This window comes from Eleginops maclovinus, chromosome 3 (assembly GCF_036324505.1).
Source record: "Eleginops maclovinus isolate JMC-PN-2008 ecotype Puerto Natales chromosome 3, JC_Emac_rtc_rv5, whole genome shotgun sequence".
NCBI classification, from domain to species: Eukaryota; Metazoa; Chordata; class Actinopteri; order Perciformes; family Eleginopidae; genus Eleginops; species Eleginops maclovinus.
The window spans coordinates 8008478-8030290 of NC_086351.1; the positions used below are offsets into that span (position 1 = coordinate 8008478).

A 21813-nucleotide genomic window follows, 5' to 3' on the forward strand; every position below is an offset into this window, starting at 1 on the left:
GAGGGCAGGCTTTTGTAGAACTGGATTTCCTGATCCACCTTCTGAGCCAGGGAAAGACGGGGCTGTGAAAATATTCTATTCTATTCTATTCTAATCTGACATTTGATAATCTGACAACAACCTCACATTCACCTACCGAAATTCAGGGGCGTCTACTGTAGAAAATGGGTGCAAACCCTTAACAACAAATTTGGTAACTGCCCGGTGACATTCTTCTACCTTTGCCTGGGACATTTTATTTCTGCCTGCCTCGACGAAAATAGAAGCCAGAGGTAAACGGGAGCAAGTGCTGCTAGCCTCTGAGTCAGCCAGACTACCCGTCTCGTCCCGGTCATCATCTTGTTCTAAATCTAACGAAGAAGGCATTTGTTTGATGAAAAAGCAATTTCGGGAAATAAACTAATTTCCCACCTCCCTTTGATTTAAATAAATGAGCGTCACCTTTCTCTGGCTCCCTGAATCGGCGGCGCAACTTACTAGCATGTTTCATTAGCTACATAGCAACAGCTAGAATTCTTCCCTAGAACTACGGATGCCTTGCCATCAAGTAAGCTAATTAAACATGCTAGCAAGGAACGGCTTGATTAACCAGAAACATAAACTCCCTTAATTACCCCAAGGAGAGGTAGGAAATGGGTTTATTTCCAGAAATGGCGTGGTACATAATTTACTAGGAATCACATTAAGGATTAGTCAGTGGGATAGCTACTTACCACCAGAGTTGCCTTCGGTGTTAGCCCCCAAGGTCACGGTGGTCGTAGAAGCTTGGCTGCTGTCACTCCGAAGGGCATCAAAAACGCGACACTCGTTAAAGTTTATCCCGTGTTGTGTGCGCAGATGTTTATGCATATTTGAAGTATTCCCGCCGATGTTATCAACAATTTGCAGTGGTTGCAAAACGCCCTGTTGCCATCCTTATGTAATGTGAAATGAAGCCACACTTTGGACCGTTTTAACCTTAGGGGTGCCATTTCAGACTTGTAAAAAGTATCACGAGCGTCACCTGCGTAACCAAGCAACTACGCCACGTCAAGCTGGGCTTACTGAATCATTCGTGTGTACCTTGCTGCGTAAATAACGTTACATAAACCGTGCGGTCTGGAATCTATAAGAGAATCGTTTAACGAGCTGCCAAACGGTTCCATGGAATTGAAACACAAGGAACCGGTTCTCAACAGGAACCGGTTCTCGATTCCCATCCCTAATCTTGAACAATGTGGGAAGACTTTGGCTATCTGACAGGTGCCAATACAAGCCAATACGTCATCAAATCCATCAGCTTGCGCACAGTACTGAGCTACTAAGTTCTCAGGATGAGTTTCAGACAAATATCAGTCACATTAGGTAAGATTCAGCAGTAATAGAGGTTCTGTAGTGGCTCATTGTTGGGTACATGTCCCAAGAGGCCAAATCACCTGCAGGTTTAGTGGCATACCATGTGTTATCATTAGACAAGCCCCTTCACTGCCCATTTTTAAAACTCGTCTTAAAACCCTTTTCTATTCCTTGGCTTTTAACCCAGCATGAGTCTATGTTTCTGTTTTTGTTTTCATTGGTCTTGTTGTTTTGATATTGTTATTGATTTTTTATTGTTGTTTTTATATTGTTTTTGTGTTTTGTGTTTTTATCCATGTGCAGCACTTTGTTTCAGCTGCGGCTGTTTTTAAAGGGCTTTATAAATAAAGTTGATTGATTGATTATCGGTCAAGATATTATCGGGTTTAATCTCACGTGATAACAATGTGTCTTCTCGTGATATGATTACACAAAGCAGCAACAATCATTTTCTAAAGCAACATTGCAACCAAAGGAATTCTAATAAGAGTTACAGCAAACCCTGTTGGAATGTAACAAGAGGAGAAATGACCACGATAAATACAAAGCAATCCAAGCATTACGTAAAGATAGTGCAGAGTTTTTACGCCAAAACAACCAACAAGACATTACATTTTTCAGAGATCTTATCATAGTATTTAAAATATTGGTATTACAGAACTACTCTTTCATATCTGGATATTATCTTAGGACAAATTGCCCATCTCTACTGCCAAGCATTAATGAAAAACGGCTAAATTATTTAAGAACAAGGGAACATATTACCTTAACGTGACAATATAGAGCAGCTGACAAATAACATTGAGGAATGTATGTCCCATCAGGTGTATGACGGACACAACGGACAATGCCACATGCAACTTTAAATGATCAACCTTAGCAGGCGTTTTTGCTATGGTCATTTAATCTCTTTAATGATGTACTGTAACAGCTGTATCTACTGTGAGAGCATAAAGTAAGCGATACAGCTAGCTCTCATTACCAAAGCTTCTCTTGTGGGAGTGGCGTCTCATGCTGCATGGGATTATGGCTGCTCAGAAGGCTATAGCTTTCCTCACATAAGCGTTCCACCCTACTTTACAGTCACTTCTAATGTAATAATAACTGTGTGAATGATCTCAATTTAATCCCCAAGCATTCAGCGCAGGCTGACTATCCACAACATGGTGTTCTAAGTCAAGCAGCTGTTGGCACCCCAGGTACATGCCTCAGTTCTAGGTCTCTCCACCCTGACACAAACAGCCCTGAGCACTGACTGGCTGCTGTGTCACAAGACTGGCAGGCAAACAGGCATGCTGGGGAAGGTGGGGATCAAAAGGAGTTTTATGAGTTGCAGTCTGGACACAGAGGCCTCTCGGAGACAAGCCACCTATTGATCCCCGTCTCACTGTGGCACTGTGGGGACGGAGGTAGTTTTCTCTTTCGTATCACATCCTGCTTCTGTCTCTGTGAGCGGCGCCGATTAAGATAAGGTGCATGGGTACTGTATGGATGTGAGTTTCATTATACGTCATTTCCTCATCTTGACAAAGTGCCTTCTTTTAAATCCAAGCCTAAAACATGCTTTAATCGCACCGCCATCCTTGTGTTTTTATTCCAAGTTTTGCCTGGAGGTGCATCTGGTACCGTTATTGCCATGTTGTTATGTGTTCTTTGATTACTATGTAAAGCACTCTTTTTTCAGTAAGTGCTATAAAAGAAATATGATTATAATATTACACTGAAAGCTGCAAGGCGTCCTATGAAAAAGCAGGGGCTAATCTATATTTATTGCCTGTTCTAGTCTGAACATGTAAGCTCAAAAGAATTGAGTGAAACATGAGCACTTGGAACAAAAGTCATGCGTTTGCCCTACTAACCTGAAGAAGCACTCATCTACTTACTTATTAATCTGACTGTGTTTGAGAAATCCTTCGGGAATACCTCCAAGGCCAAATGGGCCCGGCTCTGAAACATACCCTGGGTTCCTGACACGCACACACACACACTGTATATACACTTAGTGAGCAGCTGTTTGGGGGACCCCGGCAAGAGACAAATTTAAATTTTCATGCCCTCTCTGTGTTGCTGAAGCAGCATGGTCCCCGTGGGAAACACTGTACACTAAAGCAGCCGTCCTGCACATAAACTCTTAACAAGATCCATGTTAAATATATTAGGGATTTGAGAGATAGTTCATAGAGTAACCCAAAACCTTTGAGAAATACTCCAGACAAAACATGTTTTCCAAGTTAAACTAACTGTCTTCTTGTGAAACTAAAAACTGAGCTTCCTTGCCGCTCTACCCTCCATTGTGTAGTCAAAATATGACTTTGCTATGCGTCACATCAAAACAGTGTGCCATTCATCTGATTGCCGCCAGGTCTAGCATATCGATGACAAAATGACAGTTCTCAGGGATTAAAAGTGCATATTTTACTGATAATTTAAGATAAAAGTGAAAACATTTCACCACTCTCATCGGGACCATTTTAAGCAGATGCTACAGTGAAGTGCTTACGGCAGCCCATTTGAATACTGTTGGAGATCTCTGCATGATAAGCCGCAAACTGCAAACCGCACATTTCCATTTGGATCATCAAAATTCAAATGGTTCTAAGAAAATCAAAGTCCAACAAAGGATTGAAAAATGTATTCTGCCTTGTTCTGTGCCACTGACAGCTGCTTGTGAATGAAAGTATTGACCGGCTGTGTTGCGCAGATAAAGCCATTCAAGCATTCATAACCCAGCTCCTATCATTTACAAAGCAGATAAACTGTGTCTTTGCTGTCGACTGCAAGAAGAATCTGAATTGCAATCGGGAAGGATGCTACACCCGACTACTTAAAATACTTGCCCGAGGTGCTCTCTGCACTGCTAGCATCAATATGTTCCTTGAAGTGTTGAGTACTTGTATAATGCATCCTGACGGTGCCACCTCACACACCTTGAAATAGGCAGAGCATCCGAATAAAAAATGTGTGTTATCTTCTAACGACGGTGCATTGTGGATCCCGGACTGGTATGCAAAGATCCAATAAAATAGGATAAACGCATGTAGATCAGGCAAACCTACCATAGCCATATTTACTAGGGGTGTAACAATACATCAATATGACATCCATTTATTGATTTAATGATCAGCACTCATCGATGCAAAGTCAAATCATCTACGGTATATATCATTTTTTATATTGGCCTTTATTTTGACATTTATGTCCAAGTGCACTTCCTTTCTAAACATTCAAACAGTGCTTTAACATGAGCAGTGTGGAAGGCCTGGTTAAAATGTCAATTTCAAATCCTATTTTAGTTGCTTTTAAGTAAGTAATAGGCCTTTTCATATTGATCGCAGGCCCCTGAATTCAATCAAATAGGAATCTTGTTTGTGCTCACTTTGTGGCAAATATCCTGTTGATTAAACATGTCATTTACACCCTAAAATGTACTTGCATTTGGCTGTTCATTCTAACTTTTGACACTTCTACTCCTACTGATCAACTGTTTTCTTTATAACTGTCAGACAGTCAGTCGTGTTGGCTGCATTTCGAACATGAGGAAGAAAGAGTACAGGTGGTGGGGATGGGTGTATTTTATTTTCCTACAACACAATACCTATCTTCTTTAAATACCACCAACCCTGTAAGTGGAAGTCCCTACTTACTGCTGCCTGTATGACCAACAGGATATGGCTTTTTAACAACATAAAGAGTCCCTGTGGGCCAAGTGCAGTGCAGAACTTGTGTACCTCTGTCCTACTTTTTGTGTTGATTGTCTGTCCTGGTGTCCTAGCAAACAAAAGAAACGACAAATACAAGTCCTGAATAATTCAAGGCAAAGTGTAACGCAACACTCTCTCGCCGTGGTGTTGTAGGAAATTACGGCAAATAACACAAGTCCTGGTTTCAAAACCAGCACGGAAACAAATGAACTGAATGACCAGCCAGCTCAGGCAGTACAGTCACATATCTGGCAGCAAGGTTCGGGAAAAAATGCCGTGCGCTGCTGCCTTGACTCACTCGATCAGGTTAGCCACTTTAGCTTAATGAAACCGGTTATTTTGGTCAGAGGTTAGGAAATGAACGTCAACGTATACAGTAACCTCCAACAATTTTCTCTAAGCTTGTGCTTTAAGTGAATGTTACATCACAAAGGTACCTTAAATAAGAACAGGGCTTAGATAATCTAAATCGTGACTGCCCGCAATTTGAAAGCTAGCCTGCACAATTTAAGTTCATTTTAGAGGTTAAAAAAACACAACCGATATACAACTTTAATGGCAGTATTTAACCTGCAAAGCTTTAGTTGACAGCTCGTAAAGCTAATGTAATGTTCAGCAACCAATTCTGTTCGTCAACCTGCTTAGTAAACAGATGCATATCCATGCTCCAGATGATGTCCTAACTGTTGACTCTAAAAGAGCTTCCATGACTACGAGTATTCTTCGAAACAGAATATCAACGAACAATACACATGCTTACATAAACGCATTTGAGGCGTTCAAACGCATGGGGTTCATGCATCGTTTACACTCAGCCAAATAACTTTATTCTCACCTAATAGTCTTTGTATTCTCTCCTTTAGGAGCTGCTCTGCGAATGCATTCATTTGCATTGTAAATACATGTTTATTGTTTATCAGTATGTAAACCGCAACGTTTGGCTAGCAAGTGGCTACTTCAAGCCTGGCTAATCAGCAGCTAGCGTTAGCTAACGTTGACGCTAGTGCTGGAGTATCCCTTTACTGCTTACCTTCAACGGCCTCGCAGATGTTTTTCTCATCGTCCCATTTAGTTTTCCAGCAAGTGCCCACTTGTGAATACCATACACCTTTCCAAGACGAGCAATTCCTAACTTTTTAACATCTTCATAGATGGAACTACGTGTTAAATCCCAAACCGGACCACCGCCGACAAAGTAATTTCTCTACCACTTACAACAACAACGTCAACCGAAGAATAGTACCCGCCCCCCACAACGATCCAGCCAATCAGAACGTAGAGTCCATTTCATTGACATTAATAAGAACCAATGGCCATTCTCGGAGTCTTTGACTGATGTTCCCCGATAGAGTAAACACCAAATGAGAACGAGAGAACAAAACATGCGCTTGCCAATTGGCTGTAGAAAAATAAAGGGCAAGAGGTTTTGTGCAAGTGGCCTATGAGTGTGGCATTGATAGCCCAGAGTGACAGGTGCTTTGGGGTTTACACTATAGCAGGGGCGGCACCACTGCCCGGGTGAGGTCATCGAGGATGATGTAAACCAAACGTCATTCGCAGTGCTAAATAAAACACAACCGGACACACATGTACCTTTTAAAAAGTTTAATGTTCCCCAAGTTATATAAAAACAATACACAACATTATGAATGCAACATTGAGAAAATGTATACAACATTTTGAGTAATTGATAATAATGCAATACATGCCAGTTGTTGAAAGTTAAATTATAGTTTCACAGACAGCTGAATGGATACCCTTTGTTGAATTGTAAAGTAGCATAAGCAATTTACAAAAAAAAGAAAATGCTGCTTTTAAGCCAACTTATGATTTTGTTATTCATCTCTTCGGAGAAATTTCTAAACCCAGTATTTGAAATGTGCACAACTAGATGCCATACAACTGTTACTCAAAAATATCGTACAAAAAAAAACTGTTTCTTATGAGAAGATGAGGATTATAAAGTGCCTGTCAAAGTGACAGACACACCAATAACAACCGCCAAACTCAACGACGTCTCCTGTCCGGACTTCTGCTGCGTCTCCGTCCACCAGTCCTGTGAAAATAAAAAAAGAGTTCAGTTATTGTGAAATGATTTAAAGTATAGGGGTCTCTTTTAACAAACACACTGGATAAATGAATGCAAAACATCTGACAGCATCATAAATCACATTTCTATAACTGTAACAACAAGAAGGCCATGTATTTATTTATTTTATAGGTGTAAAGACGTCCATAAACTAGGAAACAAACATTCAAAGCTAATAGAAGCTTTTGAGCCATGAATCCTACTTTTATCCAGATAGCTAAATTGTCAGACTTTGCAAACAGCAAGGGTTAGACAACAGAAGACAAATTCAAATGCTTGATCATGAAATAGGGCAACAATGACCGTATAACAGTAATCTTTCAAAAATGCAGATTGACAAAGAAACATAAATGTTAAAACACTCTTTAGGGTCCTGGAAGTTACTGTCACCATGGAGAAACACAACAATAAATAAACACAACACCCTCACCTCCTCTTGTTCTTGGGGGGCCCTCTGACAAAACCCCAGTCAACACTGATAGGCTGGCCCATCATGTCCTGAGCATTGAGCCCTTCCATTGCTGCCTGGGCCTCTTTGTATGTCTCATACTCCACCAGTGCATATCCCTAGAACAGTCATCAGGAGAGCATGCGAGTTATTGCATGTTTATGGCATGAGTGGGTATTCAGCAACACTTGACATTTAAATTCACAACACATGGTGACTGGTCATTTAATGTGAACTTCTAATCGGAACCAGTGTGGAGTCACATATCTTAAACATGTTGAGATTGGCACAAAAGATTGGCCAATATCAAAACATATATTAAGTCTTGAAACAGCTTGTAATGCAATTTCAAGACAATTTGTTCTCACTTCATATTTGAAACATTGCTGCCATCTTGTGGATTAGAGGACAGGTGAAGCATATTGTACAGCAAGAAAACAAAAAGGGTCACTGTCTTCTTGAGCTAAACATACAGCATTCATGTTTGCTAAACCCAGTAATTAAAACTAATAAACAATAAAGTTATTACGGTACCGAATCACAAATAGCAAATGGCTGTGACAACAAGGTTCACTTACATTGAGAAAGCAAATCTGCTTGACATAAAAGGGTTTGGATTTCGTAGAGTGTAAAATAATGCCCAACACCAGCCCCGAATAATGGAAACGAAACACGAGTTATTGTGATTTAATCTGTTCTTTTTTAAATGAACCGTATTAACAGTATGCATGCAATGACTTTCTTTTCATTTGGAATTGATTCATAATTTGGGCAAAAATAAGTGTGGTTAAGGGAAATTGGGCAGTTCTTTTCCTGACTGAGGTGACTTATATAGTGTCATTTCAGCCAAGTCATTTTTTTGGGTAGATTATGTATTAGTCAAAGTTGTCGTACAATGACTTGCAGTGTCACCATAAACGGTCAAGTAACACAGTCGTGCTGACATAGAGTTGCAGGGCAATATTGGAACAGTTTAGAAAACTAAGAATAATTGTTTCTCATTTAAAAGTTCGATGAAAATTCAAGTGATTTTTCCCTCTTAATGAAGGATAATCGAATCAGTCTTTTATTCGCGCAATCTCCTCACAGGAAGAGGGTGTGTACCAAACAAGTAAATAAAATATAATTAAGCCATCTTAAATTATATTATCTATCCAATGGGCTGTTGTCCTCATAGCAAGTCAGGAAAACGCCTTTTTAAATGAAGACAACAATGGGTGTGTATTAAATGCTTTCACTGACTTAATTTGCTCAGTAGATAAACATCAAAGTTGAACATCTATTGGATTGTTTAAATGAAGGTTGTACTTCCCATAAAAGTTTACGTACAACATAAGTTGGTGAAAGCAAGTGGCCGAGAAACATGAATGGTTATCCGTCTCACCTTGAGGTAGCCTGTTCTGCGGTCAAGGTTTAAATGCAGGTTTTTGATTTCTCCAAACTCTGAAAACTTGTCATGGATGTCTTCCTCTGTGGCCTCTTCATGTACACCTGTCACGAACAGGATCCAGCCCTCCACAGCTGCAACAAAACAAAACAAGAATAAGCATTTAACTGTCTGTTTTACTTTTTTGTAAACTTGTTGATCAAGCTGCTCTCTACCTATATTCTATGATGTACTTAATGTTTGTCATTGCTTGTTTTGAATAATATAAAACCATAAACATTTCTCAAAATAACGAGCAACACGTATAATATCCTGCTAGCTGAACGAACAGTTCCAACGTGTGATCAGACAAATTGTGTAAATCTAGATCGTTTTGAATGTGCAGACATGTTTCAAAGCATTTAAAACAAATATGATGTAAATGGGATTTTAGGGTAGCTACAAACTGGAGACAAAAAAAAGATTTCAAACATTTGTTTTGTGAAATGTTATGAATTGCTTACGTTTAGAAAAGAACAAAAAAATGTGAGAGCAACTTGATAAACCACAGTGGCACTTACATCTCTGAGGGCCTGGCTCGTCCCCGTCCTGCTCCACAGTATCATAGTCTTCTTTGATTCTGGATCTGGCTCCTTCCTCTGGAAACAGCAACAGATAAAAATATCAAGCACTGATGACTGACCTAACAAACGGTATGAAATTACTGAAGACGGAGCTATCAGGAGAATATCTCTGTTTCTCTGCCCAAGATAGTCTTAATGTGAAACACCAATTTGACCTTTCAAGGGATGTTATGTTCTAAACAATGTTTTTTTCAAAAAGGTCAAATGTTCAATGTTGGTTTCTCTAGGTCAATATGATAAGATTACAACGTATAGCTTAAGGCCTGATGACAATAAACTAATTGAAACCTAGGCTCTTAAACTTGCAGGGAAGACATTTTTCTATCATTAAACTGCATTTGAAACGTCTATTACCCTTTGTTCTTCTGCGAGTTTAAATGAGGAAAGCCCATTTTAATATCTTACAATGTTAGTTATATCAAGAACAAAGGAAATGAAGGGATAACTCAGAAGAAACCATAAAGCCCAAACAATGGTAACTCACCTGAGCCAAAGCCTCGTCCTTTCCTCTTCTTGGCCTTCTCCTTTAACTTGTGGATGCTCTCTGAAAAAGAAAATGTAAATTGAAGTTGAGTTACTGATACGACATGCAAACTCTACTGATAGAATGTGTGTAGTTTACATCAAGGCAAAACCAAACAGGTTATAAGGATGTTGCAATGTATGACTATAAGCCCTAATACGTTGTATCAGTGCATCCTACCATTAGCCTTTAGCTAAAGTTTTGAAAGACATAAACAGCGTGCTATCGTTGGCTAAAAACACGCTACGTGAGATTAAACTGTATCTTTAGGCATATAAAAAAATATTGTTAACCCACTTTTGAAGGAACGTGGTTTGTGAAAGGGACCTTTTGCAAAAATGATTATCTAGCTATCTAAAAAAACAATGTTTGAATGAACCTCCAGTGCGTTGTTAGCTTCATATTAGCTTATTAGCATTTCTTAGGCCTTCCACCACGCAGTCAGCGTTTGTACTTCGTAGCATTCCCATCTACTTCCATTTTAAAGTAAACCTCACAATTTACAGATTGTTTGAATGGCGGTGTTGTGGAGCGTCTGATCTAAATGGTGTAAAATAATAATATTACCATCACCATCCTCATCCATAGGAAAGTCCTCGCCTCCCGCTTCATGAAGATCCAACACGTCCGCCATGATGTCTGTGTGTTTGTGATGTGTTCGTACTTCAGGCGCGTACGTAAAAAGACGAAACAGGTCGGCGGATGTTGCCCCACGAGGTTGCCAGGTAAGCCAATAAGTAAATTAAAGTAATGTAGCAGTACATTCATATTTATTTCAGCTTGACTGCTTGTAATACCGACAACCACACTTTCAAATCTAAACACTAAATTGGCATAAACATAAATCAGAAATGTACAACAGATGCAAGTTAAAAAAATAAAATAAAAACACACATCAATCCAACGTTACATACAATCCAATGACAAACTCCTTCTACTATAACATATTTAAGGGGAATTCTATATTGCATTACAGTAGAATATATGTAAAAAAATAGTCGTTTGATAAATCCACAAAGAGCTCCATCACTGCCAAAAGTACAATCCTACTTCTACATTGCTCATAAGTAATCAAATGATTTAATTCATAGTAGTGGGCTATAATAGACACAGGATACATTTTATACATTACAGTTTTTTTTTATTCAGATTAAACATACACACTTTTACCTTGGCAAACATTTTCAATGTAAAACTGTTACTTTTAACAGATTTTTTTACAGTGTGCTACAAACACTTTAACTTAAGTTAGGGATCTGCATCAATCTACCACCCCTTGTGGTTGAACCTTCAAAGTTTTACATATTGTTACCATATTTAACATTGCCAGTAGAGGGTTCTTATGCACCGAGACATACTCTTGTTTCATGTTCTGAAGCTGCATGTTGAGTAAAGAAGTTCTGTAATTTTATCACCATCTGGTGGTAAATTTCAGTACAGGGAAGATTGACAAACGTGTTGTAGGCTACCTTAAAACGCAAAGTGAATATGTCCTGGAAATGTGCTGTGTAAACTGACACATAATGTAATTTAATCTCCAAACAAAACTGTAGGCTAATTCCAAAATATGTGTCATATCATGTTCTACAGACTTTAAAAAGCTGAGGTTTTGAGAGTATTTTTTTATGAATGTCCTGGTTGGTTGTTTAGAGTTGCGCCTGAGTGAGGTAGAACCGTTTCAGGATAGTGGATTTCTTAAAGTTCATTTTGACTGTTGAAAATGTGGTTCAAACACAGGGTGGCAGGGCTTTTCACTTAAAAATGACCAATCTAACAATGTTACCCTTTAGACGGGTCCCCTCCCTAAAATTTCAAAAGAAGAGACACTGGAGCTTATAGAAAAGAAGCACCTGTTGGCCGCTCGCTTTTACCTGTTGCCATTGCAAAACAAAACCACAATAAATAAAATCACGTGTTCAGAGATGAGAAGTCTATCAGTGGTCAGAGTGAGACAATGATCGACTAGAGAGTTAGGATGTTTATTTAACATTTATGTCATATGGTGGTTTCACTTAAGGTCAAAAGAAAAGACATTCATATACTGTAGATAACCACATTTAATCTGACCCAAAATAAAGAAATTAAAACAACAATGATTCAATTTGTCAATTATCCCAATTCATTTAATGAATACACTCAAAATCATTCGATGAACATGATCTTATCATGCCACCTATATTCCATGTAAAAAAAATCATGTTAGATCAAATATTTTGATTGTGTCATTTGAACACAACAAAATCGTGCTGGTGTAAAGTAATATAGTACTAAATGAATTCATTTGTTTTTCATTAAAACAATATGTTTATACTTACAGTGCTCAGCGTAAATGAGTACACCCCCTTCGAAAAGTAACATTTTACACAATATCTCAATGAACACAAAAACAATTTCCAAAATGTTGACAAGACTAAGTTTTATATAACATCTGTTTAACTTATAACATGAAGGTAAGGTTAATAATATAACTTAGATTACACATTTTTCAGTTTTACTCAAAAAAGGGCGATGCAAAAATGAGTACACCCCACTGAAAGTCTCTGGAGCAAAGCTACATTTTAGACTACAAATGTCTAATTTAACAATAATCAAACACAGGTGAGTCGAATTATTCCTTACACAGGCGTCCAGCAGACAGTTGACTATGAAAGGGTGTTACTTAAAAAAAACTCCTTCCCATTTCATGTTGTTAGCAATGGCACTACAAGGAAGAGAAATGTCATAAGAAAATTATTTCTTTACACCGCAAAGGTGAAGGCTACAAGAAGATCAGCAAAGCTTTACTTTTCAGTCAGAATACTGTAGCAAAAGTGGTATAAAAACTTTAAAAAGATGGAACTGCAACCATCTCACAGAGACGTCAAGGTCGTCCACGGAAGTGAACACCTCGACGGGAGCGTCTTCTGATGAGAAGGGTTCGAAGAAAACCGGTATGCAAGTTCACTGCAGTTATCTAAAAAAGTAGAAAGCCAAACTTGGGTGACTGTTTTCCGTGACACAATACGGCGTACACTGCAGAGGAATGGCATGCATGGGTGCCGTCCACGAAGGAAGCCTCTCCTAAAGCCCAGGCACAAAAAAGCCTGCCTAGTTTGCCAGTGTCCATGCTGACAAAGATGAAGACTACTGGGACTCTATACTCTGGAGTGATGAGACCAAGATAAATGTTTTTGGAACTGATGGCATCAAAACTGTATGGCGTCGCAAAGGTGAGGTATACAAAGAAAAATGCATGGTGCCTACAGTGAAACATGGTGGTGGCAGTGTCCTTATGTATCCTCCTTGATGTACTGCTCTATACTAAATGTTTTGGGAACATTTTTAGCTGCTAAAATTTAGCTGATCTGCACTTGTATTTGATGCTGAAAAGCCTTTAAGCATGACACTCCACATCATTCTTGTGTATTATCATGACCATGTGACATGAATCCATCAAACAGTGGGAAATGTGATGTATCTTTTTTATGACAGAATATCTGTTTTTGTCTTTCTAAATCAATATTAATGTGATCAAACAAACATTTTCATTAACCTAGTTTTATTTCACCACCTTTCATTGGTTTGTTTTTACATGAACGCTGCGGTCAAACACTGGTTTGGCAGTTTGAAGCTGCTGCCTGGACATTTTCACTGATCAGTATGCTTTGAAAGGTAGAATGAAAGATGGCACAGGTAGCAGAGGAGATATTTCTTTGTTATCTTGCTATAAGACTAATTGTTCCCAAACAAAGGAAGTACAGCATCAAGAGAAATATAAACAAATGGATAGGTAGGTTACCATAGTTACATTGCAGACTGTCCAACATTGCTGTTGGGGGCTGATCACATCGAGATCGGTTTCTAGTGAATCTTCTCAGTGTGATCGTGATGAAGAGAAATTATGTTCCCACACAGAACATGCTAAAAGGATGAAAAATTATATGCACACGTATGCAAGATAAATGTATCTATTTGATGACATAAGGGACACATCATATCAGGAGCTCCTCAACCTGCTGTAGATAAGCAGTATAGGGGAAACTGCTGACAGAGTGCTCTGTCAGTAGAGCTGAGCAACTCTCTCAAATTATGAAATGAAATGCTGTATAATGTATAGACCTATGACTGAAAAGAAAATACAACACACAAAACATTACTTTGACCAAAATGAAAAACATAATAGAAAATACATCTTAAGCAAACCATTTGTTGCCTTCGCTTTCATTATTTGGCAAAGCCTACAATTAAAATACTGGCCTCAAAATGTTCCAAAAAGTAGTTACAGTTTAAAAAGTGCAGGAAGAATTATTCCTGTAAGAACTACAGTATATCATATTTCTGGATTGCTATTGCTGATGCTGAGCCCTTTAAGCTGGTTGAAGTAAGCCTATATATTTCACAACTTTATAACTTTATATATTTATAACAGTACATTATATTTGGACCTAACCAGTAACCAGAACTCAATAAGTGTTGTAGAGAAACAATGAATGAGAACTAGTTATATTTTCTGGAAATACTCAAGAAAAGTAACCCAAAATAATATTCAATAAATACAGTTCTTCAGTAAATGTGCTTAAAAACAAAGGATTTGTGAAGTCACCGCACACAAAGTGGATTCTTTCTTGCGACGGCTATCAAGCTTTAAGGTTAACCCCGGATAAAGATTGCACTTGTCTTGTCAGCTCACTTTTGGCAGCGATAACATTTTGTTTAGCTTTGATAAACTCACCATCAGGAACTATAAAAGCCTCTGACTCTCTGACAGAAGTCACAGTTAGGTTAAGAACCCCAGGAGTTAAGGTATGTCTCTTGCTTCACTTTGTTGTTTCTTTTCCTTTTCATGGCTGTAAACAGAAATGTTTTGTTCAAGTTTGAGGGAAACACATTTTCTGGTCTATATTTCAGACTTATTGTATTTTCTGAGCCTATAAGTGAGATCTATGAGACTTTAAGTCTCATCTACATATCCTTTAACTTTCTCCAGGTTGATCTTCCTCGTCTACAGCCATGACATGTTCCATTGTTGCTGCTCTTGTCGCTGTGCTGGCTGTTGACCCATTTTCACTGACTAAAACATTTTTAAACGTATTTGAAAGATAACATATATACAAAATTAAAAATGTGGCTTTGCAACCAAGACATTTAGAATATACTGTATGCAATGAACTTCTTATAAAAAAAAGTTTAGACCTTTCTGAACCCAAAGAGGACCATGTCAGTTTTCAAAAATCTAAAAAATCCACCAAACTGGAAAAAGTTTTAACGGCTCTACCAAATTTTTGATCATCAACGATTGATGATCAACAAGTCGTGTGTTTGTGTATTGAGTTTTCATCCTTCCATCTCCTGAATTGATAGCATTGCTGTTCATGTTTTAACTATCCTCAAGTCCCAAAGTCTGTAATTCTATATCAAATACAGAGGATTTAGATAAATAAGAGTACATTTGTGTTCACGGGCACTGAAGCACGGTCACTGGTGAAGCGTGACGCCACCCGGATGATTCAGAACAATTCAAAAAGCTCCTGACTGAAATGTCCACCATCCTCAGCTGCGCCACCAAGAGCTTGAAGGAGAGGGCGAATGCTCTCAAGGAAAACAACGCTGCCCAGTAAAGTTTTATCCACCTGTTTGAAATTCATTCTGTTTTTTTATGATTGTTTTATGAACAAAATGGTATTTTTCCATCTTTTCGGGATGTTGTTAGTTTAAATCTGCTTTCAATTTTGAAATCCAGCTGTTTCCCACTGTGTAAGCCACAGGTTGGATAAGGAATAGACCAACAAAAAGGTTATATGTATTACAGCTAAATTAGTTTCAGAACAATATGGCCAAAATGTCATATGGAAGTTCCAAAAGGGCTTATTTTTCTTCAAAACATTTGTACACCTTTTTTAACTACAAACACATTTATAAATATATAAAGTTTATGTATTTGAATTTTAAAATATAGAAAATTGTATTTGCTTCAATTCAATTAAATTAATACAAATTCCATGATTTAAAATGACTTGCGTGCTCATCAGTTTTAGTCAACTGTGGCAATTAATGATGGCAAATTACCTGCAAAACATGAGGCTCAAAGCTAACCACATCTTTGGATAATAAATGGGTTGTTGTTGTTTAAGACAGATACCCACATTACTGTGACCTATAACCTAGACTAAATACATGCATAAATAATACAAGATGATACGTCCTGAATGAAGCCATCAGTACTCAATCACAGCTATTTTTATTTTACGATATTCTTTAAGAGTCACACAGAACCATTTTTAGGCAGTTTTAGTTTATTTTTCTTTATTCAAATACAAAAGTCGTCAGCAGTAATTAACAGAAGGCTGGTGTGTCTTCTACCTTCCACAGGGCTTATTTGAAGGAGTCCGAGTCAGTGCTCCAGCCTCTGATTGAGATGTTCCAGACCGCAAACCTGCCTGAGCAGCTCCAACCCATCATCGGAATCTTTGAGGATCAGATGTAGCCCACGAACGATAACTTAAACTCCTAGATCAAGCCTCCGTCGGACAACTTCTATGCCCAGACCAAGCCTCAGATGGGGACGTTTGCGCAGCAGCTGACCAAGGCCCGGCTCCTTCATAGCAAAGCTTGTCATGGTTTGATCCAGCTTTTTGGTCTTTTTCGAAGCACTGCACTGGTCTTTGTCTGTCATGTTGTTCCCTTATAATTGTCTGAGATGTAATCCTTGAATGTCATCATTAAAGCGTTTTTTTAAGTCATCATGACTTACTCTTTATTTTGCTTATATGAGTTCATACTGAAATTCCGAACACAGAGATGAATGTATGAAAAGCCAAAGGGCAAGTAATCGATGAAATGAAATATATTGAAGCAGAATCTGATGAGAGTTACTCATTGAAGTGTAGGTCGATATCAACATTACCTCTAACCTTTGGGTCATTGATGTTTTCCATCATTCATGGTTCAATATTCTGAAAGAGCTGTCAAGTAGGTTGGAGGCTAGTTTACAGCGTGGATAACATCAGGTTGAGATCAACCCAAGAATAATGGATGTATTGACTTAAGGCCAATAATCAACCTTATAAACAATCAGAATAATAACCAGGACACATTGTACAATGTATAAGTCTGTTTTTATTAAACTTTTGGAAAATGAATAAAAGGTAAAAAAAATAGGCAGATTACCAACAGCAACACTTGTATGGTTATTTGCTATTTAGAAAAATTGGACACAGATTACATCAGGTTCTTTAGTCTTTCTGAAATACCTTATTTACAGTTTCATCCAATTTCTGGTAACAGAAAAATCCTAACAAAAGGTAATTGTAAGTTAATTTGGCATATTTGAAAATATTCTTTTGAAAATAAGAACATTTGTGTTTCTTACCGGTACAAATTCACTTCTTCTGTATGCCATCTGAACCACACAGAACGGAAAGAAAAACATGATGGCAAACACTGCAGACGTGAACCAATATAATTTAAATGAACATTAATTGGAGAAAGGTCACTCTAAACTAAACATAATGGTCCGTTATTTATCTACCAATAACTCTAAAGTATTTGCATTCTATTAATAAATGAGATTCATATCTGGGCCATTTATTTCCCTGTGAAAAAAAGCTAAAAGGTTAAACACATTTTTCAAGACTACTGTTTAACAAACTGTGCCTTTAAATATTTTTTATATAAGATTTTCAAACAGATTGTGCTACTTCTCCCCTGAGATAAATTGTGATTTTACCCAGTTTAGTCTGTTCTGCACAATAACACGTCAGGGTGTAATTGCCACTCATCTTTTTGATAAGGTAACTGGAGCACTTGATGTTTAATTATGAAACCGCCCAAAGGGAAGATTAGAGCTCAGTGTTACATTTTGAAAGAAATTAAACAGACATGGATGTATTTGGGCTTCTGTCTCAAAGCAGTGAGGAAGACAATGACTTGTTGTCAGCTTAACCACAAAACAACAAAATCACTAGTCTTCCATGCTGCTATGGACGTAATCTCTCAGACGATGAAGGCAGTCAAATAACTGAGTAGTATTTTTCCTAAATTAATTCTATCTGTTAATATCTGTTAATTTAAAAAGTGAAATTCAACAATGAGATCATTAACGGGAACAGTATATGGTATATTAGCTTTCTCAATAGTATGCAGTAATTTAACTACAGTTTTATTCACACTACTGTGTTGTCACTGAGTCTCCTTCCTGTTCTGTTGTCAAGCTATTTGCGTCATACTCAAGGTGGCCTCCTTGAGCTAATGTCAGATCCTATAGAGGGAGGGCTGAAGAAGCTTTTGACAAAAACCCCCGCGGCTCTCCTTCAAACCAAACTTTCTTCAGCACTCTGAAACCCTGTAGCTGAAGGCCGAGGGATGTTTTTCACGGAAGAAGAACTGGCAGTCCTGAGCGGCCTTCTCCTTGTGAGATTAAATGAATCAGTTGGCAGCCTGTCAAGAAACAATCTGTAAAAGTGCTCAAACTCATGCTTAAGAGAAAAACACTTTTGGGACAGATTACCGCTGCAATTATCTCTGTGAGACTCTTTCATCATGTTCTATCAACTGGTTTTCAAATTTGAAAGCAGGAATTATAAATTCATTGCTTGCATCTGTATTTACCTATGTTGAATATTTAGTTCAATTTTGCCTCTACATTGTGTTATTAAACATATACACTTATATCTAATGAACGTGCACATGCAGTTTCTCTACCTTGAAACATGGAACAAACAGTTTTGTGTGAACCTGTGGAGGGGTCCAGAGTGTTCTGGAGGATGGACAAGGCCAAGTCATGGGTTGGTATCAGAGTTATCTTTCAGGACACATTGTGATCCGAGGGTCGGTACAACCAGTGATAGCCCTGCACACTGAAACAGAGAGAAAATAAAGGCTGAAAGGCTTTCTCTCAGTCAGTGTGCTGTACTTTTATGTACTGACGTCAGTGTTAATCAGTTCAGTGTCAGTTTGATTCAGCTGTCAGTCAGCGAAGCTACTGCAATAAAGTAGATGGATGGTAAACAGAAAAGATGCAGTGAGAATGTTAATATCCTCTTCACTTTCAGATTTTTAACGCTCTTCTAAAATAATATTTATAAACTCCTTCATCCAATTTGATCTTTAAGAAAGTTTATACAGATGATACTTTCAGTCCAAAAGGAGGTTTGAACCATGTTTACTGGTGCAAGTTAAAAGTAGTATTCATGAAGTAGTTTAGTGATTTATGTTTTGAAACAGAAAAATGCTAAGAATTTGATTCCAATTTCCTCTCTGAAAGTTGGCTGCTTTTCTTATTTTTGGTTTTAGGACTGAAGTTTTGAGGAAAATAACAAATATTTGAACCTGCCCTTGGCTTTTCATACTTTTTCTTTAGCAGACCAAACAATTGATCAAAAATCAATCGTAAAAAAATACAATTATAGAAAAATAAAATAAATAATGGATTTTTTAATGAGATAAACATTTCCTACCAATTCAATTGATCAATAGGAATAAACTATGGGAGTTTGCAACAGTTCTTATTTTACATATAGGGGTAACATATTTTTTCATTCAATATACAATCTTCCTTTGCTTTCCCAACCCCCTAGCTGAAAGTACTGCATTCATTTAACATTTCTCTTGCTTGCATGTACTGCACTTAATTCCACATTATCAAGTCTACAGGTTCCAGGTAAGGTCGTTACGTTGTCAATAATGATCAATAATTTAACATTGATAAAAGCGTTTTGGACATCTGAAGTCAGCTTTTGAGCCAAGACTTACAGTCAGTTGTTTCTCCCTGGCACTTTGCCATTTTGTTAATGTTCTAGCTGGACACATGTAACAGTGATGGACACATACAGTTTTACAGACAAGGAGACATGTTGCAGTGAACAAGTCGACAAATTATCTCATTGATTTCTGCCACTTGCAAAAAGAACAACTGTGTAATTATTTGGACATTCACATGTAGAATTTCATTGTGTTAAACTGATTCCTATATGTGAATCCTGAACATAAACGCGGAAGATGCTGTGAGTATTTTCTGAAACTTGATAGCATGTCAACCAACACTGCTGCCGTCTCATTAGAGCCTCTATGCAGACAACCGTGTGTGTGGACAGCACAGACACAATGAAACCTGATCTAGGAGTGTGTGTGTGATTTTGCTTGTATTTGTGTGTGCACACATTTAAGGAATGTCAGTATAGTGTGCATGTCTGGTTTAGGAATGCATGTTGTTCAATAACAGAGTGTTTGCATAGGTTTTTTTTATTTAAATGTGCATATTTGAAATGATTTTCTGAATAACCAGACTTTTCACTATCCATTCGCAGTTTCATGTTAAATGCAGGCATGTAGAGACAGAAGGGACCAATTGCACAACTGAAAATCAATAAGAGAAAGTGGCTGACATTGACAAATAATGGAAAGACATTTATCAAATATAGGGGAAATGTGTTTTTGGATAAGCAGAGAAAACAAATGTTGAAATATACAAAGGCGATACATATTTTATCGGTTTATCTCAGTCGAAACAAAGAAAATAACTGCGATATAATGAGAGACACACTGATTTTTCTGAAGGTAAAATTGTTGCCACTTACCATTTCTGAATTGGGCACCTGGGGTCATCCACAAGGGCGTCGATTGCAGGCGCAAAAAAAGAGCGAAGTCTTTATAAGAAAAAAGATCAAATTAAACTCACTTGAATCTACAAAAAAGGTTTTTAAAGAAACATATTTTTCATAGCCTGGCGGAAAAGATGCTAAAATAATAAGTGTTGAGAAAATAAGGGAGAAGACAGCATAGACGATGTTGGCCTCTGAGGAAAAAAAGCCAGAGTCTGTCTCCAATGGCCAGTGGTGAACACTGATAGATATATTTTTGCTAGCATGGGTTATGTTTTTACTCAGAACTGACAGACAGACAGCCCCCATGCACACAGGTGCTATTCAAGTAAACTGTGTAAAAGTGACGTCACTGAGAAAAATCTATCCCACAAACCTTTTCAACACTCAAGTCCCGCCCACTACATGTTGTTTTGTTCATATTTTTCCCATTTTCTCCTTTTTTCTCTCTCTCTGCTTCTCCACTTCTATGCTCTCCCTCTCCACTCTTTGAAGACACACGCACACACACACACACACACACACACACACACACACACACACACCCACACAAACACACACACCCACACACACCCACACACACACAAAAAATTGTTGTAAAGTGTCTGTTTTTATTTTGCTGAATGTACAATATATGCTCTGTATGTCTTTGTTTCTCCACTGTTTTGTGTGGCTTTTGCAAATTTGCACAGCTCCTGATGTAAGACCACCAAAATGAAGCTTCCCCCCATTTTCATAGACCTCCAATTTCGGGCACTGTCGTCTCTCTCTCTCTCTCTCTCTCTCTCTCTCTCCCTCTCCCTCTCTCTCTAATGCTGAAACACCACTTTGTGAAATTACAGTACAATTTTGAAAAGTAGAAACAGGCAGCAGGCAATTCAGGTGCTCAGCCTCCGCAACAATGGAGTGCCGGCCTTGGTGATGGTTGCTAGGTGATGGAGGAAATACAATGGCCTCCTCTGAAACCAAAGGCCCTTAAGTGGACTGACAGGAGTGAAAGCACACATACACACACTCACAAAATAGAGTGATGCAGGGTAAAGGAGGGAGTAAGTGAAGCTGTGCACCTCTGTGTGTAGACGCTCGACCGAAATATTGCAGTTGCTGTTCCGAACATGAGGGGGGATTGA

General features: G+C 38.1%; 2 protein-coding genes and 1 long non-coding RNA gene across 4 annotated transcripts in view; 1 reads left to right on the top strand and 2 right to left on the bottom strand.

Moving 5' to 3' along the window:
• Window positions 1–6284, bottom strand: part of otud7b (OTU deubiquitinase 7B) — a 35478-nt gene extending 29194 nt beyond the window's left edge. For both annotated transcript variants that reach the window (XM_063879458.1, XM_063879457.1), the window contains exon 1: window positions 6067–6284. The gene's annotated coding sequence lies outside the window, so the exon portion shown is untranslated. The remainder of the gene's footprint in view (window positions 1–6066) is intronic.
• Window positions 6285–6626: 342 nt separating this feature from the next.
• rbm8a (RNA binding motif protein 8A) lies at window positions 6627–10830 on the bottom strand. Its single transcript, XM_063879534.1, is given in 7 exon segments — window positions 6627–7092; window positions 7556–7572; window positions 7575–7692; window positions 8958–9094; window positions 9521–9598; window positions 10068–10127; window positions 10674–10830. Coding segments are annotated over 7 exon segments (576 nt in total). The 5' UTR covers window positions 10741–10830; the 3' UTR covers window positions 6627–6993.
• A 4036-nt stretch (window positions 10831–14866) lies between these two features.
• Window positions 14867–17156, top strand: LOC134861924 (uncharacterized). Its single transcript, XR_010165446.1, has 3 exons — window positions 14867–14888; window positions 15073–15699; window positions 16455–17156. It is a non-coding gene; the product is annotated as an uncharacterized LOC134861924 (long non-coding RNA).
• Window positions 17157–21813: the final 4657 nt, after the last annotated feature.